Consider the following 24852-nt stretch of genomic DNA (forward strand, 5'->3'; position numbering starts at 1 on the left):
TGACCGGGGGAAGTATCCAGGCCTTGTAGCTGCCGCAGCCAAGCGTGTCCTTGGAGCCGTCCGTTCGTCGCCTGCCGGGCCATCGCCACTGGAGGTGCGTTTTTGTGTGTGTGTGTGTGTTTTTTGGCTGAATTCCCAAGTACTTGCTTGTGCCTTGAAGTGAATTTTTTTGAAGAGACAATTTTTAAATCAGATAAATAAGGAAATGGGAGGAATCCTTGGCCCTGCCCTGTGTCCCAGGAGGTGTTTACAAGATTAATTGGATTTTTTTTTTCTTACAGTAAAAATTGGCGACGCCATTCAGGTGTCAGGGAGAGGAGCCACTGGGAGTTCTAGGAATTGTGATGAGGGCAGGACCTTCTAGAAACTCAATGGGCTGTGTATTTTCCTTGCCTTACTCCTCCCCACTCTGCCCCCAGTTATTTGAGTTTTCTTATTGTCTGTTGGTTGTGGAAGGGAGGCAGGGAGATAGAGGAGGGTTTTCTATCTGTCATTGGAACTGAGGCTGATGTGGTGCATGGTGAGGAGGCCGCAGACCCAGGTGGGCCTGCAAACGTGTTTATGGGGCCTGGGCAACCTGGCCATGCCTGTGACAGATCCTAGCGTCCACAATCCAGGCAGCGGCTCAACTCCCAGGAGGACACAAACAGCCTTTGGACCAGCATCTCCCTGTTGCCTTGAAAATAACCTGTGACTTGGAAGACCAGGACCCTCAGGGGAACAATAGGAGACCAGTTGTGCATACTCTCTGGAGTGTCTGGTGGTGTGTTGATGACCTCCCCTCTACCCCCACCTTTAAAGAAAGAATCTTACTGATTCTGTGATGCTGGCCCCCTCCTGGGGCACTGAGACCCAGCAGACTTTGAACAGTCACCGGGGAGGGGAGGCGTGCTAACCTTTTGGTTCCCGTTTGCATGGCAGGTAGTTAGCTGGCCAGATGGTCTCCAGTGAGAGCAAACACTGACAGGAGAGTCTGGTGCTTAGGGGCTGGGCAGGGGAAGCCATGCTCGGCTCTAACTCCAGCTCCCTGGGCATGGAGAAGGTGCCTGTAGTCTCTCAGGGGCCAACAAAGGGAAGGGTCTCTGAAAAGAGAAATCTGAATGGTTGATGCTCTTGCCACAGTGAAGGTGTAGATCCTGAGGCTTCGTCCTCTTCTCCCCCAGATTGCGGGACTGGGATGTGGTCTTCATTCAGGCTCCCAGGCTCATGATGGGCTGCCCGAGCACAGCTCCATGTGGTGGGCTGATGTGGGCAAGCTCAGAAACAAATGAGGGCGGGTCATGGCTGCAGGACAGGGGAAGTCAATGTGACAGATTGCAGAGAAGAGGGGACTGACCAGTTCTGTAGTCACTTCTGCAGCTCCAGCCACTGTCCAAACAATGCGGTGATGACCCCTGGGGCATCCGAGTCCCCCTTTTTCGTCTAACGGAGTGTTTGGGCTGAGGTTGCATGGCACTTTCTCAGTTGTTTTCCAAGCACTTTTAGCCATAAACTTGCCATCCTTCCCAGGGCCCGCCCCCCCCCCCCCCCGCCCCCGTTGTCCTTCTCTCTCCTTCCTTACAAAACGTCCTGATGTCAGAGGTCACCCTAGATCAGATTGGCCTCCTGGCCTCATGTCAGACTCAGGAGGCCCGTGTGGCCGCAGAATGTGTGCCAACACCATGACCAGCATCGTCGGGGCTTTGTGGCAATTTCCTCACAGCTGGGGTCTTGCTGGGGACCGTCAACGATGTAGGTGTACAGGTGCTCGCCAGTGTGCGTGCAGGTGTGTGTGTATATACATACGTGTTAGTGCATGTGTCCTGTCTCCACTGCATCCCCACTGCTTCGATTCTTTTCTGTGATGCCTGGCAATTTCAAGGGGTTAATCCAACTGCTGGAGGTAAGGAGCAGAGCAAGGGTGGGAGAAAATAGCTCCACCTCCCCCATCAGTGGCTCACACTTGCCCTGGACCTCAGGGCTGGCCCCAGTGGGCCCTGCAAGCAGGGCCTGGGAGTCCGCAGGGAATGAGCATGCTGTGGGCAGCACTAAGCATGGCCTTGTTCTTCAGCTCAGCCTGGGGTCTGCCCTGGTCCCCAGGACAGTCAGATCCAGGGCAGCCACGGAGGGGGAGGCCATGGCCCCACATGAAGTACTGTGGGGCCTGAGCCTTGGGGACAGGGGCTGTGGCTGCCCATTTTCACCCCCTGCAAGCCTGGGCAGGGTGTCCCCGGGGATGGCAGGAAGCAGCAGTCTTCCCCTGAGGCTGGGGCCAGCCTGAAACCCCAGAGCCAGCTCCAGAAACGGAGCAGAGCTTCACGCTTCCTCCCAAACATAAAAAGCTGGGAGGTCGTGGGAACCACCTGCTCAGCTCAGCCCAGGGAGCCCAAGATCAGGCGCGTTCCTCATGCGTAGAGGCCTGGGGCAGGTTAATTAAAGTTAACTGAGTGAAAAAATAATTACAGAGACTGCAGTGTGGAGAAATCCAAACCTGCAATTTAACACTCCTCAGCCCCAGAGCTTTCCCGGAACAGCCCAGGCCTCTCTGATCCGGGCAGGGGGAGGGAGGGCTTCTCTTCTTATCACTTCCTGACTCATGCCCCACAGGCTGGATGCGGAGGGGACAATAGCTGGGACTTCCTGCCGGAGCGCTTGGGTGTCCAGTCAGGAATGGGTTTCCGGCTGTGAGCAGGGGAAGGTCCTTGTGCTGAGCCACGTCTGGGCTGGGGCCCAGCCAGCCACTCACCTGTGGTTTCAGAGGCCATGGGGAGCTGCCCACCTGGCTCAGCCCTCCTCAGGCACTGCCCTGTTCCAGGATGGGGGAAGCCAGGGCTCCTTGGGTGGAAAGAGAGTGGTGTCCCTGGGCCCGGGCTGGTAAGAACTGGAGAAAGTTGGGGGACAGAGTGACACCCTTTCAAAGGGGAGGTCCTGGGATACCTGCCCGTCTGCCACAGCCTCCTGTGCGGACTCCTCTTCAGCACCCACACCTCCCCACTGCGGGAACGGGCATCCCGCCTTTAGGCAGATGGCCTTGCGTTGCCCCATCGTTGACCCATAGCCTGGCCCAACTGGGGTCACTGGTTGATAATGGAATTTCTTACCCTTCAGGAGGAGCCAAGGTCAGGGGCAAGTTACATGCAGGCTCTGGGTCTGCAGTGGCCCAGACTGAGCCGGGGGGTCAGTCAGACTCGGGTCTGGCTGCCCTGCCTCAGCCCCAGGTCTGAGGGCCTCAAGTTCGGAGACAACCACACTCTGGCCAGTCCCACCAGCCCATCCAGCAAGTCCGTCACGGGGGGGGGGGGGGGGGGGGCAGCTCTGGCTGGTGGGGAATGGCCAGGTGGGGGCGTCAGTCTTTCCCTGACATCCTCTGGGCCTGGGAGGCACCTTCTCAAAGCCTCCTGCCCTGTGGACACCTTGTCCCGAACATCTCACAGAAGAGGGGCCAGGGCAGAGGAGGGCTGAGGCCTTCCCTGCCCGCCGGGTCTGTTGCAAGGGACCAGGACCTGGATTGCTAGGTGCACCTAGAACTCACCATGGCATGCAAGCGTGCTTGTCTAGAGGCTCAGAGAGGCTGGACAGTGCAGGTGGGTGGCCACTGTGCCTGGCTCTGGGTCTTGGGGCCTCACTCTGGGCTGTCCCAGGCAGAGGCCAGAGTGTGTCTCTCTCCCTGGTTTTCCTGGGGGTGCCAATACAGGAACCCCTGGAGGGGAGCTGGTGTTCCAGCTTCAGGTGGTCACTCCTTGGGCTTGAAAGGTGGAAGGGACACAATCTGAGCTGCGAAGGGCTGCAGGCTTCAGGGGTTACACTCGGTCACGTGCGGTGACTGGGGCCCCAGCTGCCCACGAGGCCCTGTGCCGTGGTGATGGACCCTCTTTCTCCCCTTCTGCCCTGTAGACTGTGGCCTGATGGACACCTGGTGTAGACAATGAGGGAAGAACTCGCCTCCCACACCCAAGAGGTGACCCCGGAGCAAGGCCCAGATGACCCTACGTGCCGGAACGATGCGGCTGGCCTGCATGTTTTCATCCATCCTGCTGTTCGGAGCCGCGGGCCTCCTCCTCTTCATCAGCCTGCAGGACTCCACGGAGCTCACCCCCCAGCAGGTGCCAGGTGAGCCCTCGCATTTGGCCCCCGCCACCCGCTTGCCCTCCAAGGCTGCCCTGGGGCCAAATCTGTGCTGAGACCCCCCTAGCCTCCTCCTCAACATGGGAACACTTTGTCTGATGTCAGACTACTAGCCTTAAGGCCCTGGCTTCTCACCTCTGACCTCTGGCCTCTGCACTCCTTTTGGGAATGATGGCCAGGCTCCCCATCTCTCAGCTGGTTGTTGCCTTTGGTGAAACTCAGATTTAAGGAGGATTCTCCCCACCTCTCAGGACCTCTTCCAGGATCTGGGGCATCAGAGGGCGCATGATTTCTCCTTGAACTCATGTGCCCAAATGGGACTCTCTCTGTCCAACCCTGGGACCCCATGAATCTAGCCCCTCTGGCCTGGGCAGAGGGATAGGGGTACCTCCCAGCTTTCTGAGGCTGAGACTGCTCCTGCTGGTGTCCCACCTGCGGCCTCTATCCCACCTGTCCCTGGTGACCCACAGGAGGGGCAAACCTCACTGACTAGCAGAGTCAGGGAGGGAGAGCAGGACACATGGTTCTGGAGTCTTGGGCAGATGGGATGTGGAGAGAGGGGCTCAGGCGAGGTGCCTGCCTGTGGGACACAGCCCCCGCCCCAGAGAACACGGCAGGGTCGGAGGGCAGCAGGCACAGGGCCCAGGCCAGGGTCGCTCTGCTTTGGAATGCGAGGCAAGCACCGCTGCCAGGCCCAGAGCACTGGCGTCTCTCAGCAGTGGTCCTGGGCCCTGGTAGGGGAGGGCCATGACGACACCCTGTGCTGTGTGCTCTAGGACACGGGCAGCACCTGGCCCCCAGGCGGGCAGCCTCCTCCCCAGCCGCCCTCAGCCCTGGCTGGCTCGCACTCTCAGGGTACTGTGGGCCTGTAGGCAGGAGGTGGGCAGGCAAGAGGAGCACGAGCAGGCCAGAGTGAGGGCCCTGGGCTTGGCAGCTGCTACCAGAGGCCCTGGCAGGGGATGCCTAGGAGCTGATTCTCTCATCACAGAGAGGCAGCGAGAGGCAGCCAAGGCCAGTGTGTCCCAGGAGACGGCAGCCAGTCACTGGTGCTGACTCACGCCTGGCCGGCCCCTCGCAGATGGTGGCTGTCACAAGTGGGTCTGGCTGCTCCCCAGCAAGGACATGTGACCAAGCTGGCTCCTCTGCGGGGACTTTGCAGCCTCATGGGGTAGCGGCTCTGTCAGCCAAGTCAGGCCCCACGCCGTCAGGACGGACAGAGTTGGCCCCGTGGGATGTATTATCTGGGAGGAAGTGAGCTCCTGAGGATAGGCCCCCAACACACAGCCTGGGGTGAAGCACCGCACATCCCCGCTGAGTGTGTGTGTGTGTGTGTGTGTGTGTGTGTGTGTGTGTGTGTTTGTATGTGGTGGGGCCGCACACATGGGCATAGGGTTCTCATGGTTGGTGTCCAGCTGGGACAGGGCCATGCACCCATCCATGGTACACACTAGGGGCAGGTGCTACATTCCTGGGTGGAGTTATGTGTGGTGGCTGGGATTTCTAGGGTGAAGTGATGAGTGGGGTGTGGGGTGTGGGGAAGGATCTCGAAGGCTCAGGCTGGTTGGGTGTGAAGGATGGAAGGAAGCTGTAGCCAGGGACCACGTGGGCCTGGCAGATGCAGGCAAAGAGCACTCTTGGGTCCTGGGCCGTGTTATTCTGACTGTAAATGGAACTGAGCCACCCTTGCCACGTGCCAGGTGACGGACAGCCTTGACACTCCACGTAAAGCACATCAAACACAGTCGTAAAACTTTAAATAATGCTTACATTACTTTCCCTGAGCAAAGTGCTCCTGACACAGGCTGTTTGTGCTGATTTGTTACTATTCATTTATTCTTTCCCTGTACTTCTCACAGCAGCCTAATTGTGATTCGGTACCAAGAAAGCAATATCAAAGTAATTTTCCACAACATTAGTTACAATTTTCTTCTGATCTTTCAAGTGAAACAATCCCATCCTGTTGGCTTCTCTGAGCATATAAACCTTGATTACACTTATCTGTTGGAAACCAGTGCTTACAAAGTGTATGTATCCAGTTGCGTGGGTGGGTGGCCCCCAGGGCCCTGGACAAGCCGTCTCTGGGTGGATTCCTGCCGGTGGGAGCTGCAGACCCAGGCGGCTGCCCTGCCACCCGGATCGGGCAAGGCTGAGGGGGTCTCCAGGGGAAATTCCACTGGGCTGCTCTGTCTCTCACAGTGGCAGAGAGTTTCTTGGGAACTTGGGAACCAGTCACTGCTCTGGGCGGATCTGCTCTGGGCGGCACTGACCAATGGGGAAGGGGAGGGTGGGCAGGTGACAACTTGGAAACAAGCTAAGAGGGCAGGTGGGAGCTCTTAGTTACTTGTGTTCTCAGCGTTGGGGTGCCATTGAGGTTTCTCCCATGCAGTTACCAGGTGAACAGCTGCCGAATTTCTCGGGACCAGTCAGCAAACATCACCTGGCTAGTGCATTAGAAGTAATCTTACGGAATTGCCAACGGTTGTAAATCGAGTCGTATTTTCAAAAATGTTTGCTATATTTATTTATTTTTGTTGTTAACCCTCACCTGAGGATATTTTTCCATTGATTTTTAGAGAGAGTGGAAGAGAGAGGGAAAGACAGAGAAATATAGATGTGAGAGAAACACATCGATTGGTTGCCCCCCTGCACGAGCCCAACCAGGGACTGGGCCGGCGAGGAGCCTGCACCCGAGGTACGTGCCCTTGACCAGAATCGAACCCAGGACCCTTAGGTCCGCAGGCTGATGGTCTATCCAGTGAGCCAAACTGGCTAGGGCAATGTTTGCTATATTTAAGCCAAATCTTTTGAAATGTGAATCACTTCCAGTTAACCTACCTTCAGTCTAAGATTAGATTTTCTTGGGATCAGAGAATTCACCTATCCAACATTTTATTCTCCAATATTGCCAGGCCCTGAATCACTTCTTGACCCAGGAGAATAGACTTACCCCTTTCCTAAATGGAAGCCTCGGAGAGCATGCCAGAACCAGGAATGACACATCCCAACATGCTGGCCCTGAGGAGGCAGAAGACAGGCATACTGAATTTTTATGAGCTGCTTTTCTTTATGAACTTTTCATATGGAGAGTTTGGAACACACAGAGAAGTAGATTAGAACAGTACAATGGACCCCATGCACCCAGCACCCCCACCCTGGCCAAGCTGGCCCATCCATATCCCCACCCACCTCTCTCCTGCTATATGATTTTAAAGCATGTACCATGTGGAATATGAATGCAGCCATAAATATTTCAATGTTTTTCTCAGTTTAGAAGATAAGAACTCTTTGTTAACATGCAACATTTTTAATATCATCAACTATTCAGCCAGTGTTCAAATATCTTGTTGTCTCACAAATATTATAAATACCTTTAGTTCCCATTTCTTGTATTCAGTACCCAGGTCAGGCCCACACATTGCAGTTGATGGGCAAGTCACTAAATCTCCTCCATCGGTAAAATTCCCTCTCCATCTTTATTTCTCTCTTGCTATTTGGTGGAGGAAACTGGGTCACAAGGCCTGCAGAGTTTTCCACAGTTGGGATTTTGGCTGATTGAGTCCACTGGGTGTAGTTCAATATTGTCTTCTGTCCTTTGGAGTCCCTATCCGTTAAGTAAATTAGCAGTTCGATCAAACGAAGGGGAAAAAAATGTAGTTTTTCCTTCTTTCTTCGGCCAGAATTCACGTGTGGCACCAGGTTCTTCCCTCAGGAGGCGCACATCTGCCGGGCTCACTTTTGTGAAGTCGGTAGCCTAGACCCAGCCGTTCACTGGGGCTGCACAACGCACTCTCCTGGTTTATCATCCCTCCATCCTTTTCAGTGGGATGGATTTTGTTCTAATGGGACAAAATGCGAGTGGTCAGTGACCCGTGAAACCAAAGTGACCGGTGGATTGATTGGGTTATTCATTGATACATTAAAGAAATTGACTTTATGATACAAATTGTGTTGCTCGCACACTATACGATCAGGGGTCCTCAAACTTTTTAAACAGGGGGCCAGCTCACTGTCCCTCAGACCGCTGGAGGGCCGGACTATAGTTTAAAAAAAAAACTATGAACACATTCCTATGCACACTGCACCTATCTTATTTTGAAGTGAAAAAAACAAAACGGCAAAAACACCCGCATGTGGCCCGCGGGCCGTAGTTTGAGGACGCCTGCTATACATAGTTGTTCTTAATGTTTGGTTTTTGCAGAATGAGTTTTCCGAAAGCGGGGCCACCCCATGTTTCAGTGATGTAACTGCTTCCCCAAAGCTGTGGAGTTGTGGGTGGTGGTGCTGGGGACTGGGGCTGGTGCTGGGGAGTCGGGGCGGGGAGGCGGCCACGGTCACAGCAGAGGTTCTGCTCAGGGGTCGGGAGTGCAGACAAAGGGACTGGACAGCTCAGGGGATGTCTTGGTCTACAGCCTGCCCCAGGGCACTCCCTCCAGGGCACAGGGCGTTCAAGGATAATCACAAGAACAAACAGCCGCTTGCCAGGTCTTGTGCTAACACTACATGTTTCCATGCATATAATTCTTATAAGCAGTGATTATACCTGTTGGCAATTGAGGTTCCCCGCTCTCCCTACGGTGGACACGCCAACAGCGACACCACTGATGTTGCACACTCTCGGCATTCGCTCGTGATGGGCACTGTCACGGGTCTTTCCATGTGTCTGCAATGCATTTAATCCTTTCAGAACCCCGTGAACTAAGTCCTGTGACACCATTCGACAGAGGAGCTTGCTGAGGTGAGAGAGGTTAAAAGCTGTGCCGTTGGGCTTCAGAGCCAGCTTTAGAGCTGGCTGTTGCCCACTGCACCTACTGCCTTCCCAACAGCTGTGATGCTTGGTATTGCCTGGTCTGGGCCCAGAGCAGGGCCTGGGCAGAGGGAAGAGTGTGGGTCAAGGTTTGGAGGCATGAGAGGCCGTGGCATGGCAGGGACTCCCAGTGGCTTCGGGGCTGGATTGCGACCTGCGGATCTAGACTTGTGGCTGAAGACACAGCCAGGCTGCGGCCCCGGGAGCCCTTGGAGCATTGCAGAGAGCGAGCCTTTGCCACGGGCCATGGGGCGCTCTGGGATTCTGAGGGGGGAGCGGCCATTAAAAGGCCCATCCTAGTGGCTGCATGTTGTGGTGCTGTACACAGGAGCCGGAGAAGGGACCAGCTGGGAGGGGTTGAGTGAGGCCAGAGGGATGGCAAGGCCCAGGGCCGGCGGGGACAGGGTGGGGTGGATTCAGGGCGTCAGGGGGTCAGGTTCGGATAGGGCCACGTGTGTGGGAGGATGTGGAGGTGAGGGGGCAGCCATCTCCGTTCAGGGTGGCTTTGGCTCGGGGTTTCTGGCTCTGGAAGCTGGGGCTCAGGTGTGCCACACTGAGGCAGACACCCAAGACGGGAGTGGTCTGGGGGAGAGGCTGGAGGCCACACCTTCTGTTTTAAGCAGATGGCATCTGAGATGCATGGCAGGGTGTATGGAGTTGCCCTATAACGCCTCCACCCAGGGCTCCAGCCCCACAGACCTCAGAACCAGACGAGAGAAGCGGAAAGCCCCCGCCTTGCCTCCACCTGCATCTTCACTCAGGTGTACACCCGCTCCTGCCCTGGCACACACCTGAGGCAGAGTCCTGGCCGGCGGGGTCGGGAGGGCTTCCTAGAGGAGGGGAGGGGTGAGTTTCTTGTTTGCCTTCTCGACCTCACAAGAGGCTGACAGGTGCTGGCCGCCAGCAGCAGCGGTGGAGTGGGCTCGGATGAGACTGGGGTCTGGGTGTCTCGCCAGAGCACACGCTGCTGGGTGTCTCGCACAGTATCTCACAGCTAGAAATCGACAGAGCCAGAATTCCAGTGCCATGGGCCTGGCCACCTCCGGGGTCCTGCTCTGAGCCCCTGGAGGCAGGGCTGTGCTGGCCGGAGGAAGTGTGGCCCTCGCTCTCGGTCCCACGGTGACCAGGGACACACAGCCCTGTCTGAGCCATGATGAGGCTGCACTGCAATGTCAGAGGGTTTGTCTTGTTCCTACAGCGACCATGTCTGTCCAGGTGTGTCCCCGGGGAGCTCTGAGCGCACACCACCAGGCCAAAAGCCCCGGGTGGGCCAGGGCCACGGGCGGAACTGCTGCGAGGCTCTGACAGCTCTAACACCGCCCGAGTGCGGGGTGCAGAAGATGGAAGTGTGGTGGCCGTCCCTCCTTGGCTGTCGGCGGAGGGGCGGCCTGCTGGGTCGGGGTGTCCAAACCCACACTCCTTCGGGCCAGGGGAGCCAGCCCCTCTCGCATTTCCGTAGAGCCATCTGCTTTCCCCAGCCAGCTGGGCTTTATTGGAATCCTCTCCGGACAGGTGGGTTTTATTGGAATCCTCTCGCGTCTGTTCCCTAAAACCATTTTCTAACGGCATTGCGGAACATCATACATATTTCCTACAAACCTTGCGAGGCTGACACATCCTTGTTGTGACTGTGAATATCAGAAGTGACATGTAATTGCAGTGATCCATCCTGTTAAGTAGCTGGCAATCTATCATTGCAAAATCAGCAGGGCTGGGACTCTCGGAACCTGGTGCTTCTGAGCAATGCACCTGCAGCGTGTCCAAGCTCTCCCCGGTGCTGCTGGGCTCACGAGGCCGGCCTGCCCTCCCTCCGCTCCCTGTCTGCGGCCACAGCAAAGGAAGTGTGCTCTGGGCAAAACCACCCGCTGACTTGCGTTCTCCGGAGTACCCGCTCCTCCTCACGGCATGCACCGGCCTCTCAAAGTCAGGGCTGTGGGGCGGGATGCTTGTAACTGTGCCCCTCCCGAGCATGGCCTTGGCCTTCCGCACACCCTCTTCCTTGCAAACTCCAGAACAGCTCTGTGGGGGTTCTTCTGGTGCCGCGGAGTGGCCAGGGAGCGGAGCCCTGGCCGATGGGAGGGCTGGAGACGGAGAGGGGACCGGGGTTGGCCAGAGCCCAGGAGCACGGATGGCTGAGGTCGCCTCGATGGTGTCGGTGCCTGGAGGCAGGGCCTGCACTTTTGGAGGAACACTTGCGCCGTGTTCTGTGCCGATTCCAGGGTAGTGTTGACTTAAACTGCACCGTGAAGGGGGCCCCTGGAGTTGTGCAGCGGGCAGCACTGGTGCATGGGCAGACTTGGGGCCTCGGCATGGCAGTCAGCCAGCGAGCGCCAAAAAGGAAGCTGGGGTCAGATACGCAACCCTCAGGTGTGGGCGCCGGAGTCCAGGGGGTTTGGGGAGACCAGGGATACTGGCTTTGGGCCTTCTCTGATTGTGTTTTTCGGGGCAAGGCTTCATGAAGGATCCTCACTACGGCCCTGACCTCAGGGCGCCCACCGGGGGCCCTCTCTCTGCCGTGGAGTTGACCTGCCACAACCCTGTCTCACCTGAGACTGGGCTGTTAACACCGAGTGGCAGCTCGCCCCGCCCCAGCTCCCAGCATCTGCTTCCCGGGCGGGGTCTCTGTTTTCTGGTTCCTCCACCATCCTGTACGTGGGGGGACATTTCCCTTCTCCCTGCAGAAGACGCCCGGGGGTCTCCAGCCAGAGCCTCTCTTTCCTTTGGTGCATTAAATATGCTAAATGAGAAATAATGAGCATGTAGGAACTAATAACAGGAATCACCTAATTAAATTAGGAAACAGACATCATATTGCCATAATCTGAAAAATTCATATTAATAGAAAATGGTCCCAGAATTGTTCTGCTAAAGGTTCCTAGGGGGTGGGCAAATTAAAAAGGATAGCAGAACGGAATATTGGGACAATTATATCCAATAAGAGCAGGACTTAACGTTTTAAAGGAGCTAAAGTAAAATGCTAAAAATAGAAGACAGGATCGTCGTGCGGCTCTAATGAAGGGATGGACAAAAATGGCTTTGAAAGCCGTAGAGCTCCACACACGTGTGTGATGATAATTTTTAAAGCGAAACGATGTAATTCGCTTCCGCGTGCACGAAACGTAGTGCCAGTGTCGTTGGCTGGCGCCTGGCACTGTGCCGGCGCCTGCATTTCATCTCCCTTCGCCCTGCGAGGCAGGCATCCCTGCCCTCCGCTGAGACTCAGAGAGAGAGGTTACGACAGATGCCCAAGTCCTGCAGCCAGCGTGGCCCAAGGCAGGACGCCAGCCCAGCTTTGCCCGGCACACTCCGCCCTTGCCCGTTGCTACTAGCTAATGTCATGGTCTGCGTTTCCTGTATTTTCTGTTTTTCTACCATTTCCTCAAGGGGCTTTCTTGCCGACACCCAGCAGATTTCAGCAGCAGCCCAACTCCCGGACCCAGCCCCAAGGCTCCTGTGGTGTCTGGTTAATCGAGCCACACAAAGACCCCTTCTGAAATTACAGTCCAGCTGGAAAACTGGGTCTGCCATTGTGTCCGGGCCCGGGTGGGGCCGAGCAGGGCTGGCGGCTCAATGCTTGCCCGGATGCCCGGAAGACCCGGTTCAGGCAGTGTCTGCACAGCAGCGACTGCTCCCCCAGGCCTCTCTCGGGGGTGAATCGGGCTCTGTTCACCTGCGACAAGTCGTGACTCAGCGGGCCCAGAGCGGCGCTCAGGTGTGGGCTGACCCCTTTCCCACTGGGCCAGGCCCAGAGTGAATTGGAGGGACCCAGTGAGGAGGGGGGTGGGTAAAGATCTGTGCGTGAGATGCCCCAGAATTACATCTGGTTTGGGGCGCCGGGACCGCAGCTAGTCTGGCGTTGAGCCCAATGTTGGGGTGGTGCTGGGAGGCAACCCAGACGGGGCCTGAACTTTCTCTCCCTCCACCCGTGCCCACACCTTCCCCACGTCTCTCCCCACTCACTGCCTGGGTATCTTCAGTGGGAGTCACCTGACATCAGCGCCAAGCCCCCAGTCAGCCCAGGAGATCTGCCAGGAAGAGTGGGGCGAGGCTGCAGCCCCAAAGTGGCAAGGGTTCGGGGGTGGGGGAAGGGGCGGCCTTCTGCCTGGCTGGCCTCCCTGCTCAGCCTCACTTGACCTGTAGTCTCAGGGCTGTGGAAGGAGGGTGGGGGTGGGCTCAGGACAGGGAATCCCTGTGGCGGGGGGAAGGGTCTGTGGAGCCCAACACATGCTTCTAGGCCCCGCCAAACTTCCTGGCGTCGTACATCGCTAACGTGGGCAGCAGAGAAATGGTGCTGTGACAGGGCCCAAGGACAGGGCTGTTGCCATGGTGGCTATCCCTCTCCATGGCCCCTGGATGGTTTGTGGCTTCTTAAGCCCTGGAAAGATCATGGCGGTAGTTATGCCATTGGAGGCAATAAAGGGCTGGCTCCGGAGGCTAATGCACATCCGGGGGCGGTGGGCCCCTCAGGGACGCCCTGGGTGTGGCTGAGCCCACAGGCCTCAACTGCCAGCCCCTCCTGTTCCTGGTGACACCTTTCTTGTGGCTTTAGGGTCAGCATTGGCGAGTGGGGCGATGGCAGATCCCACCTAAGCCAGGAGCTCACAGTGACATATCTGCTGATATTTTCATTATAAACCTTATTTCCCCAGATTGTGGGTTCTGCAGAATTAATTTGAATCATGGTGAAATTCAGTGGACAATTCTTTCATTCAAAATTTTTTTTTCTTATGTGGGAGAAACAGCTGAACTTAAATGGGTCCCGTTGCCCCCAGCAGCCACTGCTTGGGGACAACAGCTAGCTGGCTTCTGACAGAGGGTAAGGAGCACCTGGGGGTCTCCCCATTCTCACTGTCTGGGGCCCAGGCAGGAAGTTGGGGCTGCCTCTCCCTGAGCCCTGGGGCCTGGCCATGTCATTTTCTAGCCCCCGGAAGTCCTGAAGACCACCTATAGAAGAGATTGGTCCCCATCCAAGCTCTCTTCTCCCCAGCTTGCTTGTCCCCAAATAGGTCAAGGGTCTAGTCCCTGGCCAGTGGTTCTCAGCCCAGGTGTTTCCCAACCTGGGTTGGACTGAACCCCTTGCTGCATTCTGGTTGTGTGAGGAATGTGCTTGTCCTGGGAAAGGCAGCCTGAAGGGAGTCTGGGACTCCTACCCACCCCCCACCAAAAGCTACCATGTGTGAATGCATGCGACCTTTGCCCTCAGAGTCTGGGCCAGCCCTGGAGGGAGGGTGATAGGAAAAGGAAGGAGGAGGAGGAGGGATGTCAGTGAAAACCGTGTGCAGTCTCCAGTCCATTAGAAAATGCGCGCTGCGCCGAGGGTGGAGGGAGTGGACAGACAGCCCGCGGCGGCTGTGTGGCTCCAACCAAGAGATCTGTGTGGGATGCAGGCCCAAGGTGGCCAGAGCTTCCTTTTCCTTTTTTTTTTTCCCAAAGAAACTAGGAGTCTGTAACATATATTTATATGGATTCTCCTGATTTTTAAGTGGCAGCTCAAAATTTAGAAGGTGTTTTCAGAGTCTGACAATAAACCATCTTGGCACCTGCTCTTGGTTGGATGGGCTGGAAGGAGAGGGTCTGTCCAACAGCCCAGCCTCCCTCGGGCTGAGACCTGCCCCCTCCCACACCTCCGGGGCATCTCTCCTTCACCCCAGGACAGAGAGGTGGTGGGTCCCCCTGGTGGGGAGGGGACTCATTAACTTGACAGCGTCCTCAGGACTGGAATCATGCCAGACCCCAGGAGAGTCCCAGGGAGAGCTTCTCCAGGTGCCTGCTGGCCAGCATGGCCTCAGTCTGGTTCAGAGGGTCAGGGGCCCTGCAGATACCTGTTCTCCACTCAGGCATGAGACCTGGGGGACCTGGAAGGTGACTGGTCAGCAGAGGTATGGGGAGGGGCAAGGGACAGGTGGGGGCCTGGGCAGGGCACGCAATGAAAACCTCCCTTTATTTACATGCAGTTATGCTTATGCAAATATTTGCACCTGGAGCAAGCTTTTGTTGCTGTGAATAAAGAACAAGTCGTTTCTGGAAAACCTTCCCGCAAAGGTGGGCCCTTCACCTCCGAGCTGGGGAGCGGGCTCTGGGTGCCCTGTGAGTGCACTTGGGTTTAACGGAAAGTGATTTCTTGTTCCCACGGCGATGGGGAATGGCAGGGCAGCTGCGCTGGCCTTCTTTCTTCCCCACGGGACACTGTCTGGGGCGGGAGAGGGGCGCTTTGCAGACAATTCCTTCGCTGCTGCCTCCCATCAGGCAGGGGCCATGCCACAGAGGCTCTGAGTGGGACCACAGAGTCCCCCAGGCATCCAGGAGGCGGCACCCAGGGTGTGGTCTGAGCAGTGATGAGATCGTGAGTACCGAGTGCCTACTGGGTACCAGGCACTGCACTTTACCTGCCTTACAAATATCCTCCCACAGAAGCATCACAGCACCCTGTCTCCATTTTACAGATGGGGACACTGAGGCTCAGAAAGGCAAAGACACTTGCCAAAGATTACACAGGCAGCAAGTGTCAGTGCCTATACCAGACCCCAGGTCTTCAGATCCCAGACACACAGGGCCTTATTAGTGACTGACAGCCACTCAGAGCAATAAACGCCTCACTGTGAGGCACACGGTGTTGGAGGGCAAGCCTGGGGCCTGCACGGCACCGCCACGCTGGTGTCTGGGGTGTGCTTCGTTCCTGTGCAGACATGGTCTGATCTGTGCACATGTGTGTGCTGGTGAAGCGACGGGGACCTCTATGAATGGGCATGCGTTTCTGGCTCTCATTCACAATCGTGTGAACGAGTGTGTGTGTGCGCGCAACCACAAGATGTGTGCGTGCTTTGGGCTCACAGCTTGTGTGGGAAACATTTCCCACCAAAGTCTGGGTTTGGTTGCTCTGGGCGCGCACTGACATTTTAACCCGCCATGAGCAGGCACGGGACGCAGTCAGGGCCCGGGCTGGAGCAGGTGCCTTCGGCACCACAGGGGCAGCTGTCGGCCACAGAAGTGGGCGAAGGATTGCCATTTCAGCACAAAGTTGGCAAAACCAGTTATTGTAACCCCTGCCTGAGACCTGGGAAGACCAAATGATGAAATTACATTCATCATATTTCAGGCCAAAGGGATCGCTGCTCAAATTAGTTCCTTCCCAGAACCCAGCCAGAAGTAGCAGCAGCAATTAAAGGGTTTTATGGGCTTAAACCAAGTCTGCTCGCCAAGCAGGTACAATATACAAGGGCTTGCAAAATGTGTGTGGCCTTGTCCCTTCCTGGGGAAGGAGGGCAGTCGGTGAGAGCAGGAAGACGCAGCCAGGAGGAGTCGGTTCTTACCGCTGGGGCACTTTCCCAGTTGCACTCATTTCAGGGGTGTCTCTGAGCCCCAACCTGGCTGGGTGCTGGGATTCTGCAGAGAATGGGACCCCAAGGCCCCTGTTCTACTGGAAATCATGACCAGGGTGGTAGGGATCCCTGGTGTCCCTCACTCCTGCCCAAGCAGGCGTTTCAGCACTGTTAACAGGAGCTCTTGATGTCTGCAGCTGCCTCCTCCTCCATTCTGCAGTGTAGCTTAGGGTCTGAGGCTGAGACCAGGCTGGGACTTGCCACGGAGCAGAGGAGGAGGAAGGGAAGGCATTAGCGTGGCTTGACCCCTGTCTGACCATTCCTGTGTCCTAGAGAGAGTGAGGGAGCCAGGCCCGCAGCAGGAGTCACACCCAAGCCGGGCCATCCCTCCACCAAGCCTGTTTTTCATTTCTTCTATTTGCTTCACCGAGGGGAACACACAGCCCTTCTCAGGGAGCAGAAAATGCCAGGATCTCATGAAAGCAAATACCAACCGTGTGGCCAGCCTCGGCAGTGTCCCCTGACTGAGCCCATGTGCCCGCCTGCCCTGAGTAAAATGGGACCTAAAACTTGTTTAAACCTCAGGAAGGAGAAATCCCAGGAGCCAAAAAAGGAGAGGGATTAGAGGGAAGTGGTGAACTCCAGGGAACGCCAGCCCACGGGGTCTGGGGCTAGGGCCTTTTTTAAAAAGCTTTATTCAGGTAAAATTTACACGATATAACATTCATCTACAGGGAGTCCCCAAAAATGTATACATGCTTTAACAGCTGGTAGCTCAAGGAGTGTTTCTTTCTTTTCAGGTTTAACCCACTGGAATTAATAATTATTCAAAGAGTGTATAAATTTGGGGGAGACACCCTGTATTTTAAGTGTGCACTTCAATGACTTTTAATACGTTTACAGAGCTGTACAACCCCCCACCGCAATCCAGTTTTAGGATATTTCCATGGCCCCCCCCAAATCTCTCATTCCCATTGCAGCCACTCCCAGGCAACCACTCACCTGATTTCTGTCTTTATAGATTTGTTTTTTGAACATTTCACATAAGTGTGATCATACAGTATGTAGCCTTTTACATCTGGCTCCTTTCACTTAGCATAATGTCTTGAAATTTGTCATGATGCAGCCTGTACTAGCAGTTCACTCCTCTTTATTGCTGAATAGTATCCCAGTACATGGAATTTCGGTTTATTCGTTCCCCAGTTGATGAGCATGTGGATTGTTTATACTTTTTGGCTATTATGACTAACACTGCTATGAACATTCACATGCAAGTCTTTGTGTGAACAAGTTTTTATTTCTCTTGGGGAAATATTTAGGTTGCATTGCAAATTTAAAGAAACTGAAAAACTGTTGACAAAATGGCTGCACCATTTACATTCCCACCAGCAATTCTCATCAACACTTGTTATTATTTGTCTTTTTAATTATAGCCCTTCTAGTGGGCATGCAGTGGTATTATTGTGATTTTAATTTGCATTTCTCTAATGACTAATGATATATTTTCATGTGCTTATTAGCCACTCAAATATCTTCTTTAGTGAAATAACCTCCTGCTCATGTTTTAAATTATTTGTCTTTTTATTGAGTTGTTATTCTTTATTTTCTAGATATAAGTACTTATTGGATTTGCAAATAATGTCTTCCATCTGTGACTTGTCTTTTCATTTTCTTAATGGTGTCTTCAAAGTGCAAAAGTTTTTAAATTTGAGAAAGTACAGTTCATCCTTTTTTTTTTTTATGGGTCATGCTTTTGGTGGTGAATTTATGAAATCTTTGCCTAACCTAAGGTCATAAAGATTTTCTCCTATGTTTTTCTCAAAGTTTTTATAGCTTTAGCTCTTTCATCTATGTCTGTGGTCTATTTTGAGTTAATTTTTGCTTTGTGTGAGATAATGGTCTAACTTCATCTTTTTGAGTGTGGTTATCCAGTTGCCCAGCACCACTTATTGAAGACTATCTTTTCCCCCATTGAATTGCTTTCGTACTTTGATTAAAAATAAATTGGCCACAAATATAAGGGTTTTATTGTGGTGTCTCAATTCTAGTCCATTGACCTGTATGTCAATCCTTACTCCAATAGTACAATGTCTTAATTACTATCTATAATAATAAAAGCGTAATATGCTAATTAGACCAGACGTCCTTCTGGGACGAAGTCGGGGCTGCAGCTGTGGGATCCAGGCAGCCACTCCTGGCTGCCAGGGAGGGATCCAGGCAGCAGCTGCCCCTGGCTGCCAGGGAGGGATCCAGACAGCAGCTGCCCCTGGCTGCCAGGGAGGGATCCAGGCAGTTTCCTGCGGCTTCGAGGGAGGGATCGAGGCAGCCATCCCGGCTTCAAAGGTCTACTCTTGCATGAATTTCATCCATCGGGCCCCTAGTAAGTTAATAAAAAGGATCATACATCATGAAATCAGGAAGTATAAGTCCTCCAGTTTTGTTCTTTTCCAAGATCATTTTGGCCACTGAGGCCTTAGTAAAGCCATGTAAAGTTCCATGTAAATTTTAGAATTAGTCAATTTCTGCCAACAAAAGGCCTTCTGGGATTTTGATAGGCATTACATCAAATCCAACAATCAACTTGAGAAGAATTATTCTCTTAACAATATTGAGTCCTCCAATCCATGAACATAGACTGCCTCTCCATTTATTTAAATCTCATTTAATTCCTCTTAGCAATATTTTATAGTTTTTAGTATAAAAGTCTTATCCTTCTTTAGTTAAATTTATCCTTATGGTAAGTATTTTATTCTTTTTGATGTTTGTAAATGAGATTGCTTTCTTAATTTTATTTCTGGACTAGTGGCCCAGTGCACAAATTCATGCACATTGGAAGGAAATTAATTAGAAGAAATATTTTAATATCACTATTTGCCCTTTCTCTATAATAGAAGTGTCAACCAAATTCATGATCAACAATGACAGATCGAAATACATACCTATGATTGGTGCCAGCGAGAGCTTTATATGTAACGTGCATGCGTGAGTCAACTTAGCCTTTTATATAGAGAGAATAAACTTGCTTAATTGCACCTGCTTTCTGATTTAGCTAAACTTTTTCCAGCCCAGTGAAGCATCCCAACTTCTCTTTCAGGTAATTGTCAGCAACACAGCAGTAAATGTCAACATGAAGCAGATTATTATTATAGACTAGTAGCCCATCGCGTGATATCGCGCACAGTAGGCCGCTCGCCGCTTCCCCGGGAGCTGGTGGAAACCACAGCGCGCCTCCGGGAGCCACACTGCTTCCACAGGAGGTGGGCCCTCCGTCTCCTCTCTGGGCCTGTGCTTGGCTGCAGGGTGGCCCCCCACCCCCCAGAGACCCTCTGTGGCCGGGCATCACCATGGCAACAAAGCAAGCGTCTCGTCCCGGCCACTCTGTGCCCACTGCCCAGAGGCCCTCCATTGCCGCGGCGATGAAGCAAGCATTCCGCCAGGCGCTCACACTGCCCACTCTCAGTGGCAGCCCCCCTCGGACTGGGGAATTCCGGCGAGGCTGAGGGAACTAGGCACTGCCATCTTGTGGCTATGGGCACTGCCATCTTTGTGATGGAGTGATGGTTAATTTGCATATTACCCTTTTATTAGATAGGATCATGCAGGGAGAACAAAGGGTAAAATATTGAACTGCAGCAGTGTTTGACTATATTCTGCGCAGTGAGAAAACCTGAAGTCATTTTCAAGGTCCACCATTTCTTACTTCTTTTCAGTTGGGTCAAATTTCTAAGCTTTCTAAATCTCCATTTTCCAGCTAATGAAAAGAAAATATGATTCCACCGAATCTCCTATCTACCTACTGCAGGACTTCTGTGAGGATCAAATGAGATGAGGCACGGGAAAATGCTTCACAGACATTTGGTTAAAGTGTAAAATGTTTCCACCTAGCTATAAAGCAAGTCGTGTTCCGGGGCTGAAGAAACTGCAAGGAGGCTAGTTGCTAGGGAGAGGAAGCCAGCGTTGCTACATGACGTCATTACCTGGACACTTAGCATATTAGCCTTTTATATAAATAGATTGATTGTTGCTAGTATAGAGAAATGTGGTTGATTTTTCTGTATCAGTCTTGTACCCTTCAATTTGTCAGTTAATCCTAGTAGTTCTTTTTGTGAATTCCCTAGGTTTACTTGAAGACAGCAGAGTCATCATGTCCTTAAATAGATTTTTACTTTCCTTCCAATCAGAATGATTTTTTTTCTTTCCTAATTGCATTGGCTAGTACAATATGAACTAAAAGTGGTAAATTCTGATCTTAGTAGGGAGAACATTCAGTCTTTCACCAGTAAGTATAATGGTACCTATCTATATATGTAAAAGCCTAAGCAACCAAATGACTGAATGACCGAATGACTGAACAACTGGTTGCTATGATGTGCACTGACCACCAGGGGGCAGACACTCAATGCAAGAGATGCCCCCTGGTGGTCAGTGCACTCCCACAGCCAACCTCTCATGGCCAGCCAACCTCCCATGGTCCCTCCTCCCACCAGCTGGCCCCAATGGCCCCAATCAGAACCTCCCATGGCCCCTCCCCCTGGCTGGCCAACCTCCTGTGGCCCCTCCCTCCAGCCAACCTCCCACGGCCCCAATCAGCCCCGATCCCCCGCCAGGTCGAGGACCCCACCCATGCATGAATTCATGCACCGGGCCTCGAGTAGGATAGATAGAGATGACCTGTACAATCTGCGGAAGTTTCCTTCTACGGCTACTTTGTTGAAAAAAGATATTTCTTATCATGAATGGGTGGTGGGTTTTCTCAAATACTTGTTCTACATCTACTGAGTCTTTTTGGTGGTTTTATCCTTTATTCTGTAAATATGGTGTATTACATTAACACATCAATCTTGCATTCTTTAGATAAATCCCACTTGGTCATGGTGTGTGATCCTTTTTATATGTTGTGGATTTCGTTTGCTTGGATTGTGTTGGGGATATTTTGAGAGAAAATTGTATGTAGTTTCCTATTGTTGAGATGTTTTTGTCTGGCCTTGGTATCAGAGTAATATACTAGTAGATCTTAGAATGAGTGGGAAGTGTTTCCTCCTCCTCCTCCTCTTTATTTCTAGAAGAGTTTGTGAAAGATTAGCATTATTTCTCAAATGTTTGGTAGAATTCTTTCGTGAAGCCATCTAGAGCTGGATGTGTGTGTGTGTGTGTGTGTGTGTGTGTGTGTGTGTGTGTGTGTGGCGGGGAAGATTTTATATTTATATTTTTTATTATTTTTAAATCATTTTTTATTCTTTAATTATAGCTGACATACAATATTATTAGTTTCAGGTATATACCCCAGTAATTAGACATCATATAACTTACTAAGTGATCATCCTGATAAATCTTGTTCCCATCTGACACCATACATAGTTATTGGAATATTATTGACTATATTCCCTATGTTATACTTTACATTCCCCTGGCTATTCTGGAACAAGCAATTTGTACTTTCTAATCCCTTTATCTTTTTCACCCATCCCCCCAGTGCCCCTCCTATCAAACCGTCAAAATGTCTCTTTCTGTTCTGCTTGTTTGTTTATTTTATTTTTTAGAATCATTTGTTGATAGACATATATTGATTACCATTTTGTTGTTCACATTTTTTTCCTACTTCTTTTTTAAAATTTATTTTTCTTTTTTTCTTTTTTCTTTTTTCTTTTTGTTTATTTTCACAAACCCTTGTGTCGAGGGCTGACTTTCAATAGATTGCAGTGAGGGAGCTGCTCTGCTATGTACGAAACCCCAACCCAGAAGCAGGTCGTCTACGAATGGTTTAGCGCCTGGTTCCCCACGAACGTGCATTGTGTGAAGGGCGTGGGGGCGGCCCCCTTTCTGGCCGCACCCCATTTCCCAGGACAAAGGGCTCTCTGCACCGAACCCAGGTCCCGTTGTGCGGAGCACCCCTCGGGGACGGCGGGGGACCGGCTATCCGAGGCCAACCAAGGTTCCGCAGCGCTGCCGTATCGTTCCGCCTGGGCGGGATTCTGACTTAGAGGTGTTCAGTCATAATCCCACAGATGGTATCTTCGCCCCATTGGCTCCTCAGCCAAGCACTTTTCCCTACTTCTTCTTTTTTTTAAAATATATTTTATTGATTTTTTACAGAGAGGAAGGGAGAGGGATAGTTAGAAACATCGATCAGCTGCCTCTTGCACACCCCCTACTGGGGATGTGCCCGCAACCAAGGTACATGCCCTTGACCAGAATCGAACCTGGGACCTTTCAGTCTGCAGGCCGACGCTCTATCCATTGAGCCAAACCGGTCCTGGTTTTTTTCCTACTTATTAAAGAAGACCCTTTAACATTTCATGTAATACTGGTTTGATAGAGATGAACTCCTTTAGCTTTTCCTTGTCTGAGAAGTTCTTTATATGTCCTTTGATTCTAAATGATAGCTTTGCTGGGTAGAGTAATCTTGGTTGTAGGTCGTTGCTTTTCATCACTTTGAATATTTCTTACCACTCCTTCTGGCCTGCAAAGTTCTTGTTGAGAAATCAGCTAACATTCTTATGGGACCTCCCTTATAGGTAATTTACTGCTTTTGTCTTGCTGCTTTTATGAATCTATCTTTGCCTTTAACCTTTGGCATTTTAATTATGATGTTTCTTACTATGGGCTCTTGGGGTTCATCTTGTTTGGGGTCTCTGCACTTCCTGGACTTTTATATTTATTTCCTTCACCAGATTAGAGAAGCTTTCCGTCATCATTTTTTCAAATAGGTTTCCAATTTCTTGCTCTCTTTCTTCTCCTTTGGCACCCCCATGATGCAAATGTTGGTACACTTGAAGTTGTCTCAGAGGCTCTTTACACTATCCTCATTTGCGGGGGTTCATTTATTATTTTATTTTTTTGCTATTTTGATTGAGTGTGGTTTTTTTTTGTTTGTTTGTTTGTTTCCTTGTATTCCAAACCACTGATTTGATTCTCTGCTTCATCCTCTTCACTATTGATTCCTTGTAAATTATTCTTCATTTTAGTTAGTGTATCCTTCAATTCTACCTGGTTCTTTTCTATGGTTTCCATGTTTTGTTTTGTTTTTATGTTGTTGAAGTTCTCTCCAAATTCAACTACTCTTATCATAAGTTCATTGAGCATCCTTATAATCAGTGTTTTGAACTCTGCATCTAGTAGATTGCTTGTCTCCATTTTGTTTAGTTCTTTTTCTGGAGTTTTGTTCTGTTCTTTCATTTAGGATATGTTTCTTTGTCTCCTCATTTTGGCAGTCTCCCTGTGTTTGTTTCTGTGTATTAGGTAGAGCTGCTACTCTCCTGGGCTTGGTAGAGTGGCCTGATGTAGCAGGTGTTCTAAGGGTCCAGTAGCACAGCCTCCCAGATCACCCAAGCTGGGCACTCCAGGTGCACCCCCCGCCTTCGCCTCCCCCACCAATGCATGGGCTGTGAACACCCTCCTATTGTAGTTGAGTTTTGATCGCTATCAATGGGAAGGATTTAACCTCAGGCCAATCTACTGTAAGACTACAGTGACCACAGCAGAGGATCTGCTGTGCAGAGGCCAACCACACAGAGCAGGATTTGTTTCAGCGGTGCTCTGGTGCCCACTGAGTCCTCCTCTTGAGTGTGTTGTGGAGGTGGTATGGTGGTACTTTGACACAGTCTAAAACTGTCCACCAGGTACACTGGCTCAGGGGCCTCCCAAAAGGTACAGGCCAAGGTCAGCTGCCACCTGTGTTCTGCCCAGGGCCAACCTCTACAGGTGCCCAGGAGAGGCCAAGCTGTAAACCAGAGGTACACAGTGAGAGGTACAGGACACACTAAGGCTAGATGCTGCTTGTTTGAGAGATTTTAGAAAATTATGAAGCATGAGTCAAGTCAGGCCATTCATATGGAAAAGCAACTGGAAACAGTTTGTGTGGGCCCAAAAGTTTGGTGGTGCACTGTCTTAGGAAATCACCAGGGTAGGGTGAACCGTGTGAACCAGGTTAATGGGGACTCAGATATGGTATCTGCCTACCCGCTCTGTTGCGGGGAGAGCTCATCAAAGGAATAATGGCCTCTGCCAGCACTTTTGTCATGGAGAAAGCTGACTCCCACAGCTCTCACCCTGATGTGAGACAATTCAGTTCCTCCCAGTATGTCCCTGGTGCCTTTTGAGCTGCTGTCCCAGAGCTGGAGCTCAGAGGAAGTGAGTCTGAGTACGTCCATGTGCAGGCCCTTTAAGAGGAACTATCTGGGACTCCAGCAGTCCTCTGTCTCACTCAGACTCAATTCCCACTGGTTTTTATAGCCGTAAGTTAGGGGAACTTCTCCTTTGAGCACGGAAACCTGGGCTTGGGGGCCTGGTGTGTGGCTGGGACCCTTCACTCCTTAGAGGGGACCACTGTAGCCAAGATATCCTTCCTGATTTTTATCTACCATACTAGTAGCCCATTTGCAGGAAGAATCCTGCAAGCGGCCGCTGCCATTTCGGCCGCTGCCCCTGCTCCCGCACGCCGCTGCTGCCCGCCCTGCTCTGCCCTGCTCCGCGCCGCTCCGCCCCGCCCCGCCCCGCCCAGGCTTTCCCTCTGGCAGCCACCTTGCTTTCCGCTTTTCCTCCCTCTTCCTTCTAAGTTGTCTTCAGTCTTCACTCCTCCCTCCCTCAGCATATGCAAATTAACTGCCATCTTTGTTGGGTAATTTG

At 52.2% G+C, this 24852-nt stretch overlaps 1 protein-coding gene across 1 annotated transcript in view; it reads left to right on the forward strand.

Moving 5' to 3' along the window:
- The window catches only part of CHST8 (carbohydrate sulfotransferase 8), a gene marked incomplete at its 3' end in the record, with an annotated part of 107876 nt that overhangs the window by 43567 nt on the left and 39457 nt on the right, over positions 1-24852 (forward strand). The window contains exon 2 of the mRNA XM_079759509.1: positions 3874-4089. Coding sequence (XP_079615635.1) covers positions 3960-4089 — 130 coding nt within the window. The 5' untranslated portion in view covers positions 3874-3959. The remainder of the gene's footprint in view (positions 1-3873; positions 4090-24852) is intronic.

This window comes from Cnephaeus nilssonii (assembly GCF_951640355.1).
Source record: "Cnephaeus nilssonii genome assembly, chromosome: 20".
Classification (NCBI taxonomy): domain Eukaryota; kingdom Metazoa; phylum Chordata; class Mammalia; order Chiroptera; family Vespertilionidae; genus Cnephaeus; species Cnephaeus nilssonii.